Consider the following 21,242-nt stretch of genomic DNA (forward strand, 5'->3'; position numbering starts at 1 on the left):
TATATAAAGAAATGGAAAGGAACATTGAGATAAGTGTGTGTGTGTCTCTCTGTGTGTATGTATCACACATGTTAACAAGATATTAGATATAGATACATATATTTTCAAGGGGGATTCCTGTTAAAATCCAAAATATGTTCTTAATGAATTTTAATCCAGCTTTTTGTGAATCTATATATATCCCTTGCTACTGCAAAAGAAATTTATATTTATTAGTGTAATCGTAATAATAATTTTTCATGCTTATAGCAGCTGTATATGTAATTACTTCTCTCTGGTTTTTCCTTAAGAATCCAAAAAAAGCAACAAAAATTAAAACAGCATTACAAATGTCAGGGATAATAAATTACAGCAACGTTAAAATCAGCATAGATTGTGATTTAAATATTTATACCGATTTTAGCACATAAGAGCCTGCCCTAGAATCCTAGAGTAAAAAAACCTCTTTGGAGTGTTGTGAGGCAGATCACTACATGCTTTGTTGAGGAAATTTAAAATCAAGATATGAACATCTATAGCAGAAGATTAATGGAGAAAGGAGGAGAAAGGAAACTCCCAATTGATTAGCTGAGAACAGTAAATATAATTCATGGATTCCTTTGTAAAGCTACACATTTCTGATGGAGACCTTTTGGTTGGGAATGAGTCTATATAGATCAGTATAAATAAAAACATTGCTGAAAGTCCAATGACAAAAATAACATTTTATTGAATAGGTACATCAATGTTATTTAAAAACTATTTATCTTTGTTTCAGATTGCATTCTTTTAAATTGTATTCTCTTAAATCACATCTATTTATATTTAAATTTATATTTAAAAGTATAAAAATGAATTTGTTTTTTCCCCTCTCATTAACATTTAGGTTTGCGCAAACATGATGTCTGCTTTCTAATTACCGTCCGACCCACTCAGCCCTATGGTACCAAATTTGATAGAAGGCAGCCATTTGTGGAACAAACCGGCCTTATTTATGTCAGGGGGTGTGAAATCCAGGGTATGCTGGATGATAAGGGACGTGTCATTGAAGAAGGTATGATAATAAAATTGTCATTGAAATTGTTATTGTTGTAAAATACCCCTAGCCATGTGAGTTGGGTATAAACTGGAATCAGAATGATGCCATTTAATATGTCATTTTTTCAATGGCAACAGTCACAACCCTTAATAAGAACTTCCAAAAATGTTAAGTACTCATTCAAAGGGACAGAGCTGAGATGATTGATATTGTCAGCCCTCTTTACTTTGTTTTGTTGTCATTGATTACGTTTTGGATTGAATATTTTTATACTTCGAAAGAGAAAAAAAATAACTTTTGCTCTCGAAATACATTTTCCTAGTGTAAGGGAGTATACGAAGGAGCAAATAAGGCTGTGAACGAAGTATCAGTTTATCATTTGAGGATATATTATCCATTATATTCTCAACATTGGTGATGTTGAGACTCTGAAGCTAATATTTCAGACTTAGTATCTGAAGCCAAACAAACAATGATAACATGGTATAATCTAATGTGAAGATGTGGGATGTGCAATACTGTTTAAACCAAACTGGGAGCAGTTTAGATTTAGAAACTTTCTGGAGTGATTGGAACAACATCATAACATTTCTGAGGTGAGAATAATGCATTTTAACTTGATACATTTCAGCAAATATACTTTTGCCAGAGGTTATGTCAATAAGGCGGTGATCCAACATTGAAATTGGGTGCACTCTTTGGATGCCATTGTGGTTTCAAAATAGTATGTCAAGGAGCTATTTTTTTTCAGAAGGTTGATCATTGGTTGTGATAAAGAAAAACAATTTTATGCAATATTGGAGCGAGCAGGCTGTGTGGGAAAGAAGCAGTAAAAATTGGATTAAGTTGGAAAAGACCGGTTACAGCCTGAACCGATCTCTAAAAGACTTACGATTTTTCTTTTTTAATTTATATCTGATCAATTTTGTCTTTTATTGTAATCAGGGCCGGAACCCAAACCAAGACTTAAAGGTGACTCAAGAACATTTAGAGTTTTCTTGGATCCTAATCAATATCAACAAGACATGGCCAATACCATCCAAAGTGGAACAGAAGATGTATATGAAACATTTAATATAATAATGAGAAGAAAACCCAAAGAAAACAATTTTAAAGTAAGTTGTAATATGTTTTCTTTTTCCAAGTAGTTTGTGTTTTACCCTCCAGAACATTTGTTTAAGCACAAATTTTAAAAAGGAGTCTTTTTTTTCCTTGCACTGCAATTGTCTCTATCCAATCTGTGCTACCAGCAGTGGTAAAAACGTAAGATAGACTTAACTGTTTGTTTCCAGTTAAATCTCATTGCTAATGTGGTGGAAGAATAATGAATGCTAAGTAAGCATTGTTTAGTGATGGTGAAATTCCAAGACTAATAATCAAATATCCCACAGAACCATCTGTTTCTGTTGCTTGTATTGCAATAAATATGTTAAAATGGCATTTGCTTTTTCTAAGTGAAATGGCTTTAAAGTGCCTCAAAGGCAAAAAACGATTATTCAGACTTTTATTGTAGATTGTTTTCCTTTGAAGTTCTGAAAGACTATTTGCAATTTAGTTAGTCAGACATCAAGATAATACCAAAAGGGCTTGACAGTGTCTTTAATTTCACTTTTTCAGGTTTAAAATTAAACAATTGATTAGATTCAGCCTTCTTATAGGATAGCTGCATCCTAGAGGATTATCATTTAGTTGCTGTACGAGTCCTAACTCACATGAGAGAAAATAAGATAAATTGCTCTCACTAATGACAAATGTTGAATAATTTATCAAATGGATAGCAGAAGTGTGATTCCTTTGCTGAGCTTGCAAGGATGAACTTAAAACTATTCATTTTATTTCATTACTTCTGCTTTCTCAACCCTTTCCTATATAGTTCTTGGAGCAGAAATGCTTGTAAATTGAAAAGTATTAACAGCACAACAATAAGTTATGTGCAGTTAAATATGAGTGGTGAATGATGTTGTTATGCATTTTATAAATTATTACAGGCGGTTCTGGAGACTATAAGAAATCTGATGAACACAGACTGTGTCGTTCCTAATTGGCTACATGACATTATTCTTGGTTATGGTGATCCCGGCAGTGCTCACTATTCAAAAATGCCAAATCAGATTGCCTGCTTGGATTTTAATGATACCTTCCTTTCCATTGATCACTTAAAAGCTAGCTTTCCTGGATATAACATTAAAGTAACAGTGGAAGACCAAGCATTGCAAATTCCTCCATTCAGGTGAGATGTCTTTCATTAAAAGAATGACACTGTTAATTTTACTCATTAAGGAAATATGTATATATTATATTCTTGGAAAACGTAATTCTGTAATCACAAAACAAGTTCATTAGAACATAACCAGTGCCCTGTTGGATCAGTCCCCAGGCTCATGTCATCCAGAAGTCTGTTCTCATAATGGCCATCCAACTGCATGAGGAAATTTTTGCCTCTGGACATTCCAAACAGTAGCTTTTGTGCCACTGTAATTCAACAGCTCAATAATGCAGGCTTTCTTCTATGATTATAAAGCAAATTTTTAATTTCCCTTAATTTCTGTTTTATTAGTATGAAGTCTTAGCTTTTAATTGCTTTCTCTGTTTTTGTCTCCCCTAAAATTGTTTATTTTGTACTTGTTGATTCCAACAATTGCCTTGTATATAGGACTGTTTCTTGATTCAGGTTTGTTTTCTTAGAACCATTTGTTTTAAAAATTGTACTCTTAATCTCCAGTCATTCTAGAACTCCATTTTTCTGTATCAATATGATACAGAATTTTTCTTTTGAATTTTTCCTACAAATCTGACGATTCTGATGGTTCTGATCAAATGGTTCTGATCATTCAGGAGGGCTATTCCGTGCCTAAAATGGTCTTTTAACAATCAAGTGGCATTTAAATCTGAAGGACTGTGATTTTTTCCAATAGGATAACATTTCCAGTCAGAAGTGAGGCAGGAAAGAAACGAAAAGAGTGCGATGAAGAAAATACCGAAAGTTCTAAAACACTGGTTGTTGAGCCACATATCATCCCTAATAGAGGTCCTTACCCATACAATCAACCTAAGCGGTAATATTGTAGTAGCTTTTTGTGAAACTAGATATGTGATATGGTTAACTCAAACAAATTCAGATATTAAGGGCATGTTTGTTAGAGTAATTCTCTCCTTAAACTATTTAAAAACTCATGTTTACATGATCTGGAGTTACCCACATAATATGATTTGAGAATGATGTCATTATTTAATTGCAGTAAATTTGCCAATGCACTGTCACTTTGTTTTGCTGGCAGTCAAAATGTTTTCTGTGCAGGTATGAACAGTTGGAATCAGTTTTCAAAACAGCTATGTGAATCTTGTAAAAGATGCAGCTACTTTAATGAATTGAAAAAAAAAGTTTTATTCTTAGTAATACAGTACATATTGTGAGCATTTCTTTAATGCTTTGTACAACTTTAATATTTGTGATAGTATATATTGTTTACTGCTGTAGATATTTTGGTGAGTGGTTTCATTGGTAGTTTTATTTAGCACTAAATCACCTGTTTAAAGTTTGGACTAAAATATTTCTTCTGAAATAGATTAAATTTATTGCTTTACGTCAGTGGGCTTGCAATAGTATAGTAATATAGTAAACAAGTTTTTATGGTTTAAAATGATGGGTAACTGTGTTAGAAATAAGCATAAAAACATCAAATAAATTAAATTGGAACTAGTATGCCATGGTCTGGATTAACTGATTTAATTTTTATTCAATTTGCAGTAATATCATACAATTTACTCATACCCAGATTGAAGCGATCCGTGCAGGAATGCAACCTGGTTTGACAATGGTAACAACAAATAATATACTTTATTAATAACTAGTGAATAAGAATTTGCAGTTTTCGACCAAACTTGTAAAACTAAATGGTTCCCAACATTCAGTATGGTCAATAGCAAAGGATTTCATATTTTTTGCCAGAAATTTAAAAAGGAAAAGAATTAAATTTTGGATGCTTTCTAACAACAGTTATTACTGTACAAGCTTCCTAAAGTTGACTTTCTTTAATTGGAGTTTCAGCTGATTTTCCAGCTGAAAATCATTTAAAAACCCCCCCAATAAACTCTGGTTCAGAACCATGTTCAAGATCTAGAGCTTCTTGGTATTTTGTTCCTCTTGCTTTTACTTCCCAATAGAAATGTACATTTTATTCCCTCCTAAATAATGTTCGTTCTTGTGATAGCTTCATTTTTAAAAAGACTTATTTTTCTGATTGTTCTGTATTTTTTACTTTTTGAACAGCTCTTCCTCAAGTGAATAAAATGTCAAATACATTATATATTTTTACCCTGCAGGTAGTAGGGCCACCTGGTACAGGTAAAACTGATGTGGCAGTGCAGATAATATCAAACCTCTATCACAATTTTCCTGAGCAGAGGACTCTGATTGTTACACATTCCAATCAGGTAAACACACCATATGTTCCTTTATTGCATTTATTTTAATTTTAAAAGATGCATCACTTGCAAATTACATTACAAGTGGCCCAGTTAGAAAGGAAATAATCTTTTTCACAGATGTATTAATTTGATCTCAGAAACCATCTGTTTGGATGTTCTTGAGCAGGTATTGACACTAATTGAACTACATTTGAGATTCGTCACAAGGTCAGAAGAAGACATATTTATAGTGGTGACAATTCTGGGGATCAGTGATATATAGTGATATACACCATAAATAGAAAAATAAATCCATTCAGAGCACATGAATTAATCTTTAGAACTGAAAATGGTTTGAGATCAAGTTTCTGAAGGAACATTTCTTCCATATAATCTTACTCGGACCTTACTCTCATTTATGTCAATCCTTCACTGAATAAAGTGGTAGCTATGTAAATCTTGCTGTGTAAGACTAAAATGTATTTAAAGACCTCTGAGAAAACTTTTTCAATTGTGTTGTCCATTAATTATGGATTGTTTTCTAGAGAGGCTATAATTCAGCGGCCCCCAAACTTTTGGGCAGCAGGGACCAGTTCTGTGGAGAAAGGTTTTTCCACAGACCAGAGGGGGTGTGGTTTTGTGTGCTGCCTGCATCCTTGGATGTGGCTTCGCTTGTTTGTGTGGCACGGTTGCGGGCATGCCACAACCTGGTGCTGGTCCATAGACTGGGGGTTTGGGACCCCTGCTCTAGTTGGATTAGGATTTGTATGTAAAGCAACAGAACTCTTCTGGCAAATCGGATGAAGAGTGTTTTATGTTCTTCATTCGTGTAATTAACTTAAATTAGTTGCTGATTTAATTAGATCTAATCTGATTAAGTTTTAATGTGGGAATTAAGAGAAATTCATGGAAGATTGTTCTATTGAAACTAACACAGAAGGACAGAGAGAGCAATTATCCATACACAACATACCTATTAGAACAACATGATACGATTACTAAGCTGTTATTAAGATAATACAATGATACTATTATTAAGTTATGAGATGCTAAGATTATTAGTCCATCCTTAAGCATGAAAGCTGGCTGCATGACTTTGGCCAGTCATTTCCTTAGTTGTGGGGAAAAGAGGAAGAGGAAGGAGTATTAGGGATGTTCTCTGCCTTGAGTTATTTATAGAAACAATAAAAGCAAGATAAAAAATACATATGTACATATATACAGTTGTGCTCAAAAGTTCAGAGAATATGAATGATAACACAACAACTTTTCTTTCACTCATGGTTAGTGGTTGGCTGAAGCCATTTATTATCAATCAACTGTGTTTACTCTTTTTATATCATAATGACAACAGAAACTACCCAAATGACACTGATCAAAAGCTTACATACCCTGGTGATTTTGGCCTGATAACATGCACACAGGATGGCACAAAGGGGTTTGAATGGCTATTAAAGGTAACCATCCTCACCTGTGATCTGTTTGCTTGTAATTAGTGCGTGTGTATAAAAGGTCAATGAGTTCCTGGACTCCTGACAGACCCTTGCATCTTTCATCCACTGCTGCACTGACGGTTCTGGCTTGTGAGTCATGGGGAAAGCAAAAGAATTGTCAAAGGATCTGCGGGAAAAGGTATTTGAACTGTATAAAACAGGAAAGGGATATAAAAAGATATCCAAGGAATTAAGAATGCCAATCAGCAGTGTTCAACACTAATCATGAAGTGGAAAATGAGGAGTTTTGTTGAAACTAAACCACGGTCAGGTAGACCAACTAAAATTTCAGCCACAACTGCCAGGAAAATTGTTCGGGATGCAAAGAAAAACCCGCAAATAACTTCAGGTGAAATACAGGACTCTGAAAACATGTGATGTGGCTGTTTCAAGATGCAAAATAAGGAGGCACTTGAAGAAAGCTGGGCTGCATGGTCGAATCACCAGAAGAAAGCCGTTACTAGGCAAATGCCACAATGTATTCCGCTTACAATACACCAAACAGCACAGAGACAAGCCTCAAACCTTCTGGCACAAAGTCATTTGGAGTGATGAGACCAAAATTGAGCTTTTTGGCCACAACTATAAACGCTACATTTGGAGAGGAGTCAACAAGGCCTATGATAAAAAGTACACCATTGCTACTCTGAATCACGGAGGTGGATCGCTGATGTTTTGGGGATGTGTGAGCTACAGAGGCACAGGAAATTTGGTCAGAATTGATGCCAAGATGAGTGTAGTATGTTATCAAAAGATACTGGAGGAAAATTTGCATTCATCAGCCTGGAAGCTGTGCATGGGACGTACTTGGACATTCCAACATGACAATGATCCTAAACAAGGCAAAGTTGACCTGTCATTGGCTACCGCAGAATAAAGTGAAGTTTCTGGAGTGGCCATCTTAGTCTCCTGACCTCAATATCATTGAGCCACTCTGGGGAGATCTCAAACGTGCAGTTCGTGCAAGACAGACCAAGAATTTACAGGAACTGGAGGCTTTTTGCCAGGAAGAATGGGCAACTTTACCATCTGAGAAGATAAAGAGCCTCATTCACACATACCACAAAAGACTTCAAGCTGTCATTGATGTTAAAGGGGGCAATACACCGTATTAAGAACTGGGGTATGTAAACTTTTGATCAGGGCCATTTGGGTAGTTTCTGTTGTCATTATGATATAAAAAGAGTAAATACAGTTGATTGATAATAAATGGCTTCAGCCAACCACTAACCATGCGTGAAAGAAAAGTTTTTGTGTTATCATTCATATTCTCTGAAAAATGGCTAAGAAATCATAAATTCTGCCAGGGTATGTAAACTTATGAGCACAACTGTACATGCATAAAACAACCAAGGTAAAGAAATGGCACTCTAAAGTGTGGGTTTGTTTCAAAGCACCAATCAGGCCTTGCATATAGTGATTTGGTACCTAATGTACAATTCTCTTCATCTTTGTTTTCAGTTTAATTCTTCCCAAAAGAGAAACAATTATTCTGGTATATCAATCATTAGCATCTAATTTTCTAAAATCTACTCTCTTGATTCCTCTTGTTAACTTCTAGGCTTTGAACCAACTGTTTGAGAAAATCATGGCTCTAGATGTTGATGAGCGTCACCTCTTGCGTCTTGGTCATGGAGAGGAAGAACTGGAAACAGAGAAAGATTTTAGCAGGTGAGTCAATAGCAAAAAAAATTGAAGCTGCACAATCTACACCCCACCCCACCCCACCCCCAAAAAAGTTTATGCTTTCTATTTATTTTATTTTATTCATTGCCCTAAAGCAAGAGATTGGTAAGGAAGATTTGTTTAGACTTATAGTGTGATTTTCTCTCCTAGGAAAATTTTATTTCTGGACATGTAAAGAACATTTTACGCTATTTCTGGATATTTCAACCAACACGCTATAAATGTTTTGTCATATAATAATGAGGCATATCTGTATATGTTTGTGTGTGTGTGTGGGGGGGGGGTATATGCCTCATTATATGATAATGTATACATATGGTATTTATACATTGCCACAATAATGAGGGGAATATATTAAAGGCTGTCTGACTTGTAATTAAATAAAACATGTGGAAGAAAAGGAGTTTTTCAGTTCAGTCATATATTTTATTCTTCCTTATGTTAATCTGATTTGCAGGTATGGAAGAGTAAACTATGTTCTGTCTCGGAGACTGGAACTTCTGCGAGAGGTTGGGCGATTACAAGAGAGTTTGGGTGTCCCAGGAGATGTGTCCTATACTTGTGAAACAGCTGGCCATTTCTTTTTATATCAAGTAAGAACCCAATAGACCAGACTTACAGTCTGAAGTGATAGAGATTGATAGTGCTGTTACCATAGTATCCATTCATTGCCTCAAGTGAATAGCCCATTCACTGCCTCAAGTGAAACAGTATGTAAACCTTGGCAATGGCATGGTTTTGAATAGTGTGAGGCACATTTGAATTTAAAATGCCCATATTTTAAATGTCCTTAAATGAAGATATACAAGGATAGTTAGAAATTGGCTAAAACCTTTTAGAATTTGACTGGGATATTGGTTGTGTTTTCTTTTAAAATGTAAGTGGCAATTAATGCTGTAATTATGCTCTTTTTTGTTTTTGTTGATATTGTTTAACTTACATAAATTAGGATTCATAATTAGAAAGGTCAGTAGTTTTGTCATAGTATGACATTAGTGAAGAATTCTTAATTGGCTTATGATCTGCCTTGATTATATATTTGAATGTATTAATCCACTTCGATCATTATGATATACATTCTGAAAGGAACTAAAATATTGTCCTTTTAGTTTTTGCTCAAATTCCAATTAAAAGTTGAATAGAGTTAAAAGAAAACACATACAAAAATGTTTCCATGTTTTCAAACTCCTTTTTCAATAGTGTTCCTTCATGGAGAGGGGTCTTTTTTTAGTCCCTTCAAATGAGTTCTTTTTTTTTTTACTCCTGGCAACTTCCTAGTCAATCACTTTCTTTCCAAGGTTTTTCAGAAGTGGTTTGCCTTTTTCTGCTTCCTAAGAATGAGAGAGAGTGACTGGCTTAAGGTTACCCAGCTGGCTTTGTGTCAAAAGAGGGACTAGAACTCACATCCTCCTGGTTTTAGCCTTACACACTACATTGTACTGGCTCTTTTCTTCCTGTTTATTGAGTCACAATAGTCAGGAAGATTTGATGGGAAAGAATGATTTTGCAATGGGAGCAAAGGTGCAAAAGCCATAGTGCATTTCCATAATTATGTACAAGCCACTTTTGACTCTGGCTGTATTAATGTATCTTTCTTTTTAAACTAGGTAATGTCTCGCTGGGAAGAATATATGAGCAAAGTGAAAGTTAAAGGCAGCAAGCCTTCTGAAGTTGCTGATGTCTGCAACTTTTTTCCTTTTCATCAATATTTTGCAAATGCCCCTCAGCCAATTTTTAAAGGCAGATCTTACACTGAAGATATGGAAATTGCTGAAGGATGTTTTAGACATATTAAGAAAATATTTACTCAACTTGAGGTAAGATTAACAAAGTCAGACAATGCTCTGACATTCATTTTTAGTTAGAAAAAAGTAACTATGTCACAGGATTTATACAAGACCCTTCAAATTAGATCTTACTGAACAGTGAATATTCCCCCTCTCCTTCGATAAGGGTAATGGACATAGTAAACTAAAAACACTAAATTTTCAACCCATGTAAAAGACAAAAACCTACCTCCAACATCCCCACCATCTCCCAAATGTAAAGTACTTTGAGTGGGGTAAAGATTTAATGGATATTTTTTTATCCTTGTCTGAGAGTTGAGTCATGGCAAGTAGACGTCTCTTCTTGTTGGTTCAAAAGTTTTGCTGCCTATTCAAGGGTCAAGGCTATACTTTAATAACCAACGAAGGTTAAAGGATTTAGGAGTTGGAACATTTATATCTGAACAACTCTGCCTGCTCACACCACAAGCCTCTCCAGATTAGGTGAGAAATGAAACTTCCCTGGAAGACTGAAGAAGCTATTTGGATAAGCAGCAAAATGTTTTTGAACCAACAGGGGAAAAAGTCCAGTTGCCATGACTCAACTTCCAGATCACTCTACTTGGATGACTGAAAATCTTCATTTAGATTTGTGTAAGCAATTTTTTTCTCAACGAAGGGCATGCATGTAACTGTTGCTACGCAAAAAGATTCTACATATGATTCACCTTTCCAAAGTAAGTGTGCAGAGGCAGTTTGTTATGATTGTGTCCTGGGGATGGTAACCCCAAGGGGAGGCACTTCTCACTGTAATGGGGAAGATGCTTTACCACTCCTATCTCCTTTAGAGAGAGATGAATTTGAGAGTTCCCTAAAGGTGCTGTGGATATAAAATGTAGTCTGGAATTTGTGTAATTTTAAAGTTAGGACTCAGTAACCCCACTCCCCTTCCTGCCCATCTGGAAAGCCAGAAAGCTTGGGGAATTCTGGTCTATAGGAATCCTGCATAATGGTGTTACATGGGTATACTGTGATGCACTTGTAACTTCCTGTGCCATTGCATTCTGCCTCCATTGTAGCTTCTGGATGGCCTCCAAAGACAGCTGTATATAGAGCATGGATATGCAGATAGAGCCCTAGCACTCTGGATTATATTTGTTCTAATTGATGACAACAGTGTATTGAAGACATTACTATTCTGATCTTTTTCATAGAATTTTAGGTACAATTTTTTTTTCTTTCTGTAGGAATTTAGAGCATTTGAACTGCTCCGTAGTGGGCTGGACAGATCAAAGTATTTACTTGTGAAGGAAGCGAAGATTATTGCAATGACTTGTACTCATGCTGCGTTGAAACGCCATGACTTAGTTGAGCTGGGATTTAAGGTAATACCATAGTACATAAAAACTTTCTTAAATCTATTATCTTGAGGTTTTGTTTTTTTTATCAGAAGTCAGTTATACTAAAGATTATCCTTATTTTTGTTTGCTCTTCCAAACGATAGTCTTACCAGTGTAATTTTGTAGAGATTTTGTAAATATTATGGCTATACAATGTTTTATCTGCCTTTTGGTAAGCAAATATCCATCATCTTAATTCAATTGCCTTTGCAGTATTTCTGTTTCTGACTTTGGCTAATATATTTCATTTATCATTTCTCAGTATGATAATATCTTAATGGAAGAGGCTGCTCAGATATTGGAAATTGAAACTTTCATACCACTCCTTTTGCAGGTAAGCACTCAAGCATTTCATCAATTTATTACATTTACAAATTAATAAGAAACTATTATTTCAGTGGTTTGATGTTTGAATAGAAGGAAATGTGATGACTCATAGGTTAAACAAAGTTCCCTTGACAAGAATCTCTCTTCTAAGTCATTTTCAGAAGAAAGGAGATAATGTTCCTATGTTCTAGACTAGGAATCACAAACTCGAGTCATCTGAAGGGACACACAAAACTAGTTCCTTAATCCAAGAGCTACAACAGTGAAAGATATTTCATTTTCAGTTAGGCATGTGTCACCCATTCATAAGCGATTACAATTCTGTAAATTCAGGACAACTACAGATTAAATCTAATGGGAATTAGATAAAAATGATGAAGATACTCGGTCACATAGGAAAAAAGTAATTGCAAGTTGATATATTCCAGTTACAATTTAATGAGAAAGAATGGAGATCTGGCACTTCAAATTATGTTTAACATTGAAGCCCAAGTCTCATCTATCTGATAGGGGAATCTGCAGGGGGAAAGCAGCCAGAAACAAGACTAGTGTCTTTGGGATGTATATGTGGTAGGTGAGCTTGGATAGAGCTGTGATGGCATAGTGGTTAGGATGCAGTATTGCAGGCTAATTCTGCTGACTGCCGGAAGCCAGCAGTTCCTCAGTTCGGTTCTCAGTGGCTCAATGTTGACTCAGCCTTCCATCCTTCCGAGGTTGGTAAAATGAGGACCAATTTCTGACTCTGTAAACCACTTAGAAAGAACTGTAAAACACGTGAAACAGTATATAAGTCTAAGTGCAGCTGCTATAGGCCAATGCTAGGCTAGGCCCTTAATCTAGTTTAGCTCCTGTGTGACAAATTCATGAAGATAGAATTGTGTGGAAAATACAGCAGCTTCTTCACTTTGATCCCAGCAGTAGAAATGGCTGACAGAGCCTGCACAAAGAACACATCTACTAATGCAACTCATTTTTCTTGATTTTGTGGTTGTTTAATGTAATTGGTGTGTAGATGTCAAGGCTAAGATACTAAATCAGTTCAATCATTTACAGTACAATCATAGTTTTTGTTCAATCATCTATAATAATGCTAATCTTATTTATATTCAATAGAATCCACAGGATGGGTTCAGCCGATTAAAGCGGTGGATAATGATTGGGGATCATCATCAGTTGCCACCAGTCATTAAAAATATGGCTTTTCAAAAATACTCAAACATGGAACAGTCTCTTTTTACGCGGTTTGTTCGTGTTGGAGTGCCAACTATTGATTTGGATGCTCAAGGGAGAGCAAGAGCAAGGTAAGGCATGGGAAAATTTTAAATGAAAAGGTTTTGTGTGATGAAAAAAATGTTAAGGTGACATTGCAACTGGTTTCTAATTTTACTGAAATTAGTCCTTCCACTCTGAAATACACTTTATCTTTTGCAATGCTATTGGTATTTTCCATGTAGCTACTCCCTTTTTACACTGCTATGTTGTTAAACACTCCATGGATCTTCAGGAACACATGTGGGGGTGAAAGACAATTAAACTAACTCGATTAGAACAGGAGTCCCCAATCCCTGGGGCGTGGCCTGGTGCTGGGCTAAGGCCTGTTGGGAACCTGGCCACACAAGCGGCAGGCGAGCACACAAGTACATGAAGCTGTATTTGTGCAAGCAGCATGTGCACTTAAAACCATCCTCTCTGCACCCCGTGGCAGGCAGCAGTCCACAGAGCCAGAAAGATTGGGGACTGTTGCATTAGAGAATGTTGTGATTATTATGATTTTGGTTTTTTGTTGGTTCATGTAAGATACTCAGAGCCATTTGGAACTGAGTACATGCAAGACTAACTAACTATCTTTTCATATGCAAATGGTAGGAATTAATTTACTCAAGCACATTTTTCCATATTTTATATATTAAGGAATTTATTGAGTTTACTGAACTAATTTAAGAAGGCCAGCAAATCTTTTATGTTAGATTACATGCCGTCAGTTTAATGCTGAATAATGGAATTATTCAGTGGATTGTGCTAAATGGTTGATCCAGGTGATGCTTCATGCAACTTGAATATAACATTGAAGGACTAGTTTGAGGGTGTTTTCAAGCGATGAAAATGATTTTCTTAATAGATAAAATATGTAAATACATCTATTTGGAATGTAGAGCTTACTTTCTTGAGATCCTGAAACACGTTTTGTCAGCTTGATGCTTGATGCTGTCCAAAAAGATAGCTATCATTGACATTTTAATATTATACGTCTTTCAGATAATTACAGACACTGAGAATAATAATATATTTTTATAAGAATTAAATTAATTTCTACTTTCATTATGTTTTTCATAAAGCTTATGTAATCTCTATAATTGGCGATATAAGATACTGGGCAACTTGCCACATGTACAGCTCTTACCTGAATTCAGAGCAGCAAATGCTGGGTTTTTGTATGACTTCCAGCTTATAAATGTAGAAGATTTCCATGGCATAGGAGAATCTGAACCGAATCCTTATTTCTATCAGGTAAGAAATGCAGATCATCAGCTTGAATATTAACAACTTTTTTTCAGATAGGTTCATTATGAAAACAGAAAGGCATATAATACATCTATGTAGTTTATTATGGTGGGATAAAATATATTTAACAAATTATATGTATGAAGTTGCAAAAATAGCAATGCAATATATCCTCTTCATGCACACATTATACAACATCAGTGTTTGGAAAATGTTATTTGAGATAATGTGATATATAGTCAGTGTTACTTGGCTGGAATAAAAGTGGGATATAAGTTCAATAAATAAAGTGAATTTTTGCTGGGAGCATCTGTATTTCTTTTCAGTATCTCAGGGTTTAAAATACCCTATAGTTTTCTGTTCTTTTGAAGATGGCATTAAGCCTTACAAGTTGATATCTGAATTATAATAATTACTGCCACTTCATATTTGTAAAGAGATCCAAATGATTTATTTATTTTATTTATGTATCAAATTTAGAAATGCATCTTCCTTGCAGAATGCTTAGTCTTTTTGGAGAGTGTCAGTCTACTGCTGAAATGTATAGAGGTAGTCCTCAACTTAAGACCATAGTTGAGCACAAAATATATGTTGCCAAGTGAGACAGTTGTTAAGTGAGTTTGGCCCCATTTTACAACCTTTTTTGTCACAGTTGTTAAACGAATCACATTACTTGCATGGTTGTTTACGTGAATCTGACTTCTCCATTGACTTTCCTTATCAGAAGTTCACAAAAGGTGATCACGTGACCCTGGGACTCTGCAACTGTCATAAAATGTGAGTCAGTTGCCGAGTGTCTGAACTTTGATCACGTGATCATGGGAATGCTGCAATGGACATAAAGTCACCTTTGGTTTTAAGCCAAGGCCTATCTATATATCATTTATGTAAAATAAGGAGATTACCAATCAAAATTTACAAGCAAGATACAGGAATTTAAATTTAACTTTCTTCCTGGAAGAAGAGTAAACAATTATGTTTATAATTAGGAGAACAAAATAGACTGGAATCTGGCTTTCTCTCCAAGCTGTGTTTATTAAAGTTTCTTAAAGTAATTCCATGAATAACACTTTGCTTTTAATGGAGTGGAGTGGTTTCTTCTATGTTTATAGTCTGCATGCATAGAAATACCATCTCTTCCCAATTGATAGATCAAGTCAGTGTGGCTCTGCTTCAAAAGAAACTAGGCTTTTTTTTGCCTTTCAATGGCAGATCAGGAGGATTAAAATAGGCCTGGTGCATGTTGCTTCTTTTCAGTGACACTTGAAGTGATTTTCCCTGACCATAATTATATGAATATTCTGTAATCTGTTACATGAAACAGATTTGTGCTTGTTTTTTTAACATTCCAGAATCTTGGTGAGGCAGAATATGTTGTTGCACTGTTCATGTACATGTGCCTGCTAGGATACCCTGCAGAAAAGATAAGCATCTTGACAACTTACAATGGGCAGAAACATCTGATTCGAGATATTATCAATCAGCGTTGTGGGAATAATCCATTGATTGGGAGACCAAATAAGGTAACATTCCAAATAATAAATAATATACATCTCAACAAAAGTGCAGAGCAAGTAACCATTGTTAGAATACATTTATCATATTGAATATTGCTTGTGAACTGCATACTTTGTGAAATAGAAGTCATTCTTTTGTTTTCCTATTTCTTATCTTTTCTATTTACTTTAATTTAGCCTTTTAGTTGGTCAATTGCAGGAAATAATAAATATTTATTATGACATATTAGTTGGATATACAAAAAAATATTCAGTTTTGTGTTACAAAAAGCATAGACTTGCATTTTAAAAATAAATATTTTTACCGATTTGTTGAAAAACAGTAATTAAATCCTTAAGGACAATGCGAGAATTAGTTCTCAGTTATTGAAAAACATGAAGGCAAATATGGCCACTGCGAAATAAAGTATAGATGGAAACTGACCCCGACTCTCCTAGGGGAAATATGATTTGATTTGTATGCCAAATGACTGTGAGTGACTCACAAGAAAAATCATTTAAAAATAACACTATGAAACAAAAATAAAGAATATGAGACAGCAAATTTCACAGAAACTGGACTGGAATGGAACAAAGAAAGTGGCCGATCCAAGGGTGTTGCATTCACCCTCGGTGGGGCATCATATTATTAGAGAGGGAGGGAGTGCTTAGATTAATAAGTGTATTCTTCTAATAAAAATAGTGTGTTTACTATAGCTGTTAGCTAGTCATAATAAAAAATAGTGTGTTTACTATAGCTGTTAGCTAGTCATAATAAAGCAATAGTTGTCAGGCATAAAACAATCGGGTCCACATATGAAAGTCCAAGTAAATTGATTTATTGCTAATCATACCTATGTACAGGAATTTTCTCAACCAACAGTTAGCACTTGCTTGGGGTTAGATAAGGGTCAACAGAATTCAAGGAAGTTTGGATTAAGTTCACTTGTGGATATGTAGGGATTCTAGACTGATCTTTCTTTTAACTCCAATCCTACAGTAGTTTTCTTTTGATACCATTAACTCCGTAGACTGGTTTATTTATTTGTGTGGGGGGAACAATTAATTAACTTTATTTTTTTGCTAGGTGACAACTGTGGACAGGTTTCAAGGTCAGCAAAATGATTACATCATCCTTTCACTTGTGCGAACAAAAGCAGTTGGACACTTGAGGTAAGCAATAATATATCTTCATAAGGAGAACAATAGTGCAATCCTACCATAAGTGGAGTATGTATGGGTAGAGGTTTGGAGTATTTATGAGAAAAATTGACTATATATGAATAGAAACTCAGTTGAATCTCATTGTATCTATCAGTGAGCCACTGAAATAGGACATCTTACCTGTTTTCTGTCTTGTCCATATTTATATTTAACATATTGTATAAGTGCAACATTAACTCCAGCATCCAATTTTAAAGACTAATTATGAAATTGATGTTTTTAAACATATTTATTGCTGATTAAAATTTCTAACACATAGATATATGTATCAGAACTCTTATCTTCAGTTTTAATGGAAAAATGGGCATTAATTTAATTTGTATTGATTTTCACATTCAAAGGAAATAAGTTTCCTGCTTTAATTTTCAGGAGGGTTGCTATGTGTGTTCATAATAGTGTTCAGTTGAAAAACTAAATATTGTTAAGTTTAAATAGTAAAACTGTTTGATTTTTCTTTTCTGAAGGGATGTGCGGCGTTTAGTGGTTGCTATGTCAAGAGCTAGGCTTGGTCTGTATATATTTGCAAGAGTGTCACTGTTCCAAAACTGCTTTGAGCTGACTCCAGCCTTCAGCCAGCTTACTGCTCGTCCTCTTCAACTGTATATAGTCCCTGCAGAATATTTTCCAACTGTTCGTCAGGTACAACAAGCTATCTTGAATTCTGTTTAATGTTTAAATGGTTAAAAATATATTTATCATTAATATTGTATTAGTTCTTTTATCTTTCTTAAGAAGTGGTTGTTCGCTGTTTTAGTTCCAAACTTTTCTGTCGTTTTCTTTCCTTCCTCAGAATGGAAAACATCCATCTCATCAAGTTCACATTATAAAGAATATGCCTCAGATGGCTAATTTTGTCTATAACATGTATATGCATATGATCCAAAGTACACACCATCACCGACAGGTAAAGAAATAAAAGTTGAGAAAAACGTGTTTGATTTAAAAGCTCTGAGTGAAAACATTGTAAATATTTTCTAATAACAAATGAACATAGTTGAAAATTAGTTGACTTGGTTGATTTTATTTTTAATAAGTCTTTTATGCTTTAGGTAACTTTGTAAACAGTATGAACTAATTCTATCTATTTGGAACAGGGGGAAAAGAGAAAATTATATATATGAGTCAGACAAAACTTGTGGCTGGTCTTTGCTAGAGATTATAAAATTATATTTAACATACTGAAAATTGACAAAGAAATTTTTTATTAATCTTCCATAACAAACAACAGAATCTAGCGATATTAACAGACACCAAAATCAATACAGAAGAAGGAAGCTCAAAGTAAGGCAGCTCAAAATAAGATTAATTAATTCAATGGATTTAAACATGGCAATCCAGTTAATTAAAAGTGTCCTAAATTCACCTTGTACCTGTATTACAATTTGAGAGAAGAAGCCAGATATATAAATTAAGTTCATTTACATGTTGATAAGCCATAGTTCAATTAACCTCTGAAAATAGCTGTTGCATGGGAAGTACAACACTTATATATTAGCTGTTCATTTAAGGTATGTGTAAATAAAAGTTGGCAATGCATACTACATCCATTTGTTCTGAAACTGGAGCTAATTAAAAACAAGCAAATAACAGACAAAATTTTGATATGGAGAAAAAAATAACTGCGATGTCTTTTTATGAAGTAATTATTATGTAGAAAATTATTTGGCACCCACTAAAGTAGATTTGTTAATATGACTGGGAACTTCTGTGACCAATTAATGTGAAGGGAAACTCATTAAAATCTTGTTCTTTACAGTATTTGCTTGTTTCTACATAGCTCATTCCCACAGACCTGGAGGTGCTGGAAGTGCATTTTCAATTGCACTATTAAAATGTTATTTTTAACTTTATGTTAGTTTTCTTAGAAAAAGAGCTGAATGACGCTAATCATATATGAATAGAAATTATACCAGCTGCATCACAGAAGGAATCTTAGTTTGCATCCGGCAGATAAAAATATATATTTAGCCAAATACAAAGGAATCCCTAATTTGAGGCTTAGATTTCTGAATGTCTATAATTAGTCTACCAAAAATATCATTTTTGACCACATAGCATGGAACCCAGATATAGTCATTTAGTAATTTCTAAGTTTGAGTACTATTCTTCCAGCATGCAGCATCAAACATATATATGACTGTTAGAAGCATCAGTTAAATATATAGCAAGTTATCTTAATTCCATGTTTAAATTCTAATGTAAACAAGAACTCCATTTGGAACTATGACAAAGAATATTGTTGGAGATGGGTATACCCTTTATTCCCATGACTTTATATCAGAAAGATAAGACTGGAGAAATGTTCCTAGTATTATTTAATTAGATTAGCCTGTTGTCATCTTGAGTCAACAGATATATTAATGGAATCTTTACTCCTTTCTATAACGATCTACTTAAATATTATGTTTTTGTTCCACAAATAACAATTCTCTTCTTTAGAATGCAGCAATAACAAAAACTGGTTTAATTAATAGCATATAAACATTCACAAAATTTCACCATATTCAAATGCTTGCTTGCTTTAATCTTACAACATTCAAATATTTTGTGGAATCAATTTAAACCTGTAGAAAACTATGAAATGTCTTTCACATATAAAACTGCAAATAAAAGAATTCTGTTAAGAATATTATATAAATAAAAGAATTCTCTGTTAAGAATATTATATAAATTAAAATTTATTTATTTAATTAAGTTTGTTATAGATGCCCACTCCAATAGATTCTTAAAATAAAGACAAGTTATATGGAGGTATTTGTCAGAATCTGCATGTGACTTTTCAACCAATATAACTTTTATTGATAGATTTTTCTTACTGCTGTATATCACTATTTTGATCTCTATTATGTTGAAATTGTTCTTAAACATCTTTTTTTTCCATTGTAGGATTTATTACCTCCTCCAGAACTTGTTGAAGAAAGTGAAACATCCAAACCTCAAAAAAATGAAGTTACCCAGAGTAAGGAATCTGAAATGAAAACAGCAACTGAAATCAAAGCAATGTCAGGGGATACTACAAAAGAGAACATTTTGAATGAGAAACCAAAGACAAGAGAGGAAGAAGAGGAGCATCGAAAAATGCCTGAACATCCTGGAAGAGATAGTGACAGTGAAGACAGCGAAACAGAACTTGATGCTGATAAATGAACATTGCCTTTTCAGGTCTGAAAAAAGTTAGGAAAAAATGACCATAGATACCACATGTATTCACTGCTTTAGTGGGTCAGCTGCTGTAAATATTAATGGTACTTTGGGTTTCATTTTTTTTGTACTATAAATATGAAATGAATCATTTATATGGTCATAAACAAGGAACAGGCACAATGGCATCACATTTTTATGTGTATACAATGTATTTAGTAAAACATTTTTAAATTATTGCTCTGGGTCTTTTTTTGGTATTGAAAAACTTCTGGAAGATTTTAAAGTATCACTATTTTTTAAAAATATCACATAATTAGTTGATAGCAGAAGTAATACTAAAAAACACCAAAGATTCATGTTTTCACACATAGGCTCAAAGAGATCAAGCTTCTTTAAAGTGGTATCGGTCAAATGTGTTGGGATTGCCACTCTCAGACTCATGCTGGCTGGGAAATTTAGCTGATGCAGTATTGGGAAAAAAGAGTTGGTTGGGAAAGAAGACAGGAGTAGATCCTGAGATACTTATTTTTATTTTGATGGTACACCAGCATATTTCCACAGTAAGTCCTTCTATCAGGGAGATGGGAAGTTTCTAGACATAATAAATAAATAAGAATAAATAAATAAGCAGTCATTCTAAAAAGTAGGTGTAAAGTATGTTAATAAAATAAAATAAAGACATTTGACATGAAATTTAAAAATTAAAAGTATAAAACATCTATAAAATTATTATTCAAATGCTATAAAAAGTTAAGTTAGATAAATACATAATAAATACT

General features: G+C 34.2%; 1 protein-coding gene across 1 annotated transcript in view; it reads left to right on the top strand.

Annotated features, from left to right (window-relative positions):
* The window catches only part of AQR (aquarius intron-binding spliceosomal factor), a 40,591-nt gene extending 19,894 nt beyond the window's left edge, over positions 1-20,697 (top strand). Inside the window, exons 18-35 of the mRNA XM_026664537.2 lie at positions 866-1,033; positions 1,964-2,133; positions 3,007-3,248; positions 3,934-4,074; positions 4,767-4,836; positions 5,342-5,452; positions 8,480-8,589; positions 9,062-9,197; positions 10,212-10,421; positions 11,618-11,755; positions 12,033-12,104; positions 13,211-13,398; positions 14,434-14,605; positions 15,952-16,122; positions 17,183-17,268; positions 17,784-17,958; positions 18,110-18,223; positions 20,206-20,697. Coding sequence (XP_026520322.1) covers positions 866-1,033; positions 1,964-2,133; positions 3,007-3,248; positions 3,934-4,074; positions 4,767-4,836; positions 5,342-5,452; positions 8,480-8,589; positions 9,062-9,197; positions 10,212-10,421; positions 11,618-11,755; positions 12,033-12,104; positions 13,211-13,398; positions 14,434-14,605; positions 15,952-16,122; positions 17,183-17,268; positions 17,784-17,958; positions 18,110-18,223; positions 20,206-20,466 — 2,735 coding nt within the window. The 3' untranslated portion in view covers positions 20,467-20,697. The remainder of the gene's footprint in view (positions 1-865; positions 1,034-1,963; positions 2,134-3,006; positions 3,249-3,933; positions 4,075-4,766; positions 4,837-5,341; positions 5,453-8,479; positions 8,590-9,061; positions 9,198-10,211; positions 10,422-11,617; positions 11,756-12,032; positions 12,105-13,210; positions 13,399-14,433; positions 14,606-15,951; positions 16,123-17,182; positions 17,269-17,783; positions 17,959-18,109; positions 18,224-20,205) is intronic.
* The last annotated feature ends 545 nt before the right edge of the window (positions 20,698-21,242 follow it).

The sequence above is a fragment of the Notechis scutatus genome, chromosome 1 (genome assembly GCF_049901735.1).
Source record: "Notechis scutatus isolate UNSWTSFEM ecotype Mainland chromosome 1, rNotScu1.2, whole genome shotgun sequence".
In the NCBI taxonomy this organism is placed as follows: domain Eukaryota; kingdom Metazoa; phylum Chordata; class Lepidosauria; order Squamata; family Elapidae; genus Notechis; species Notechis scutatus.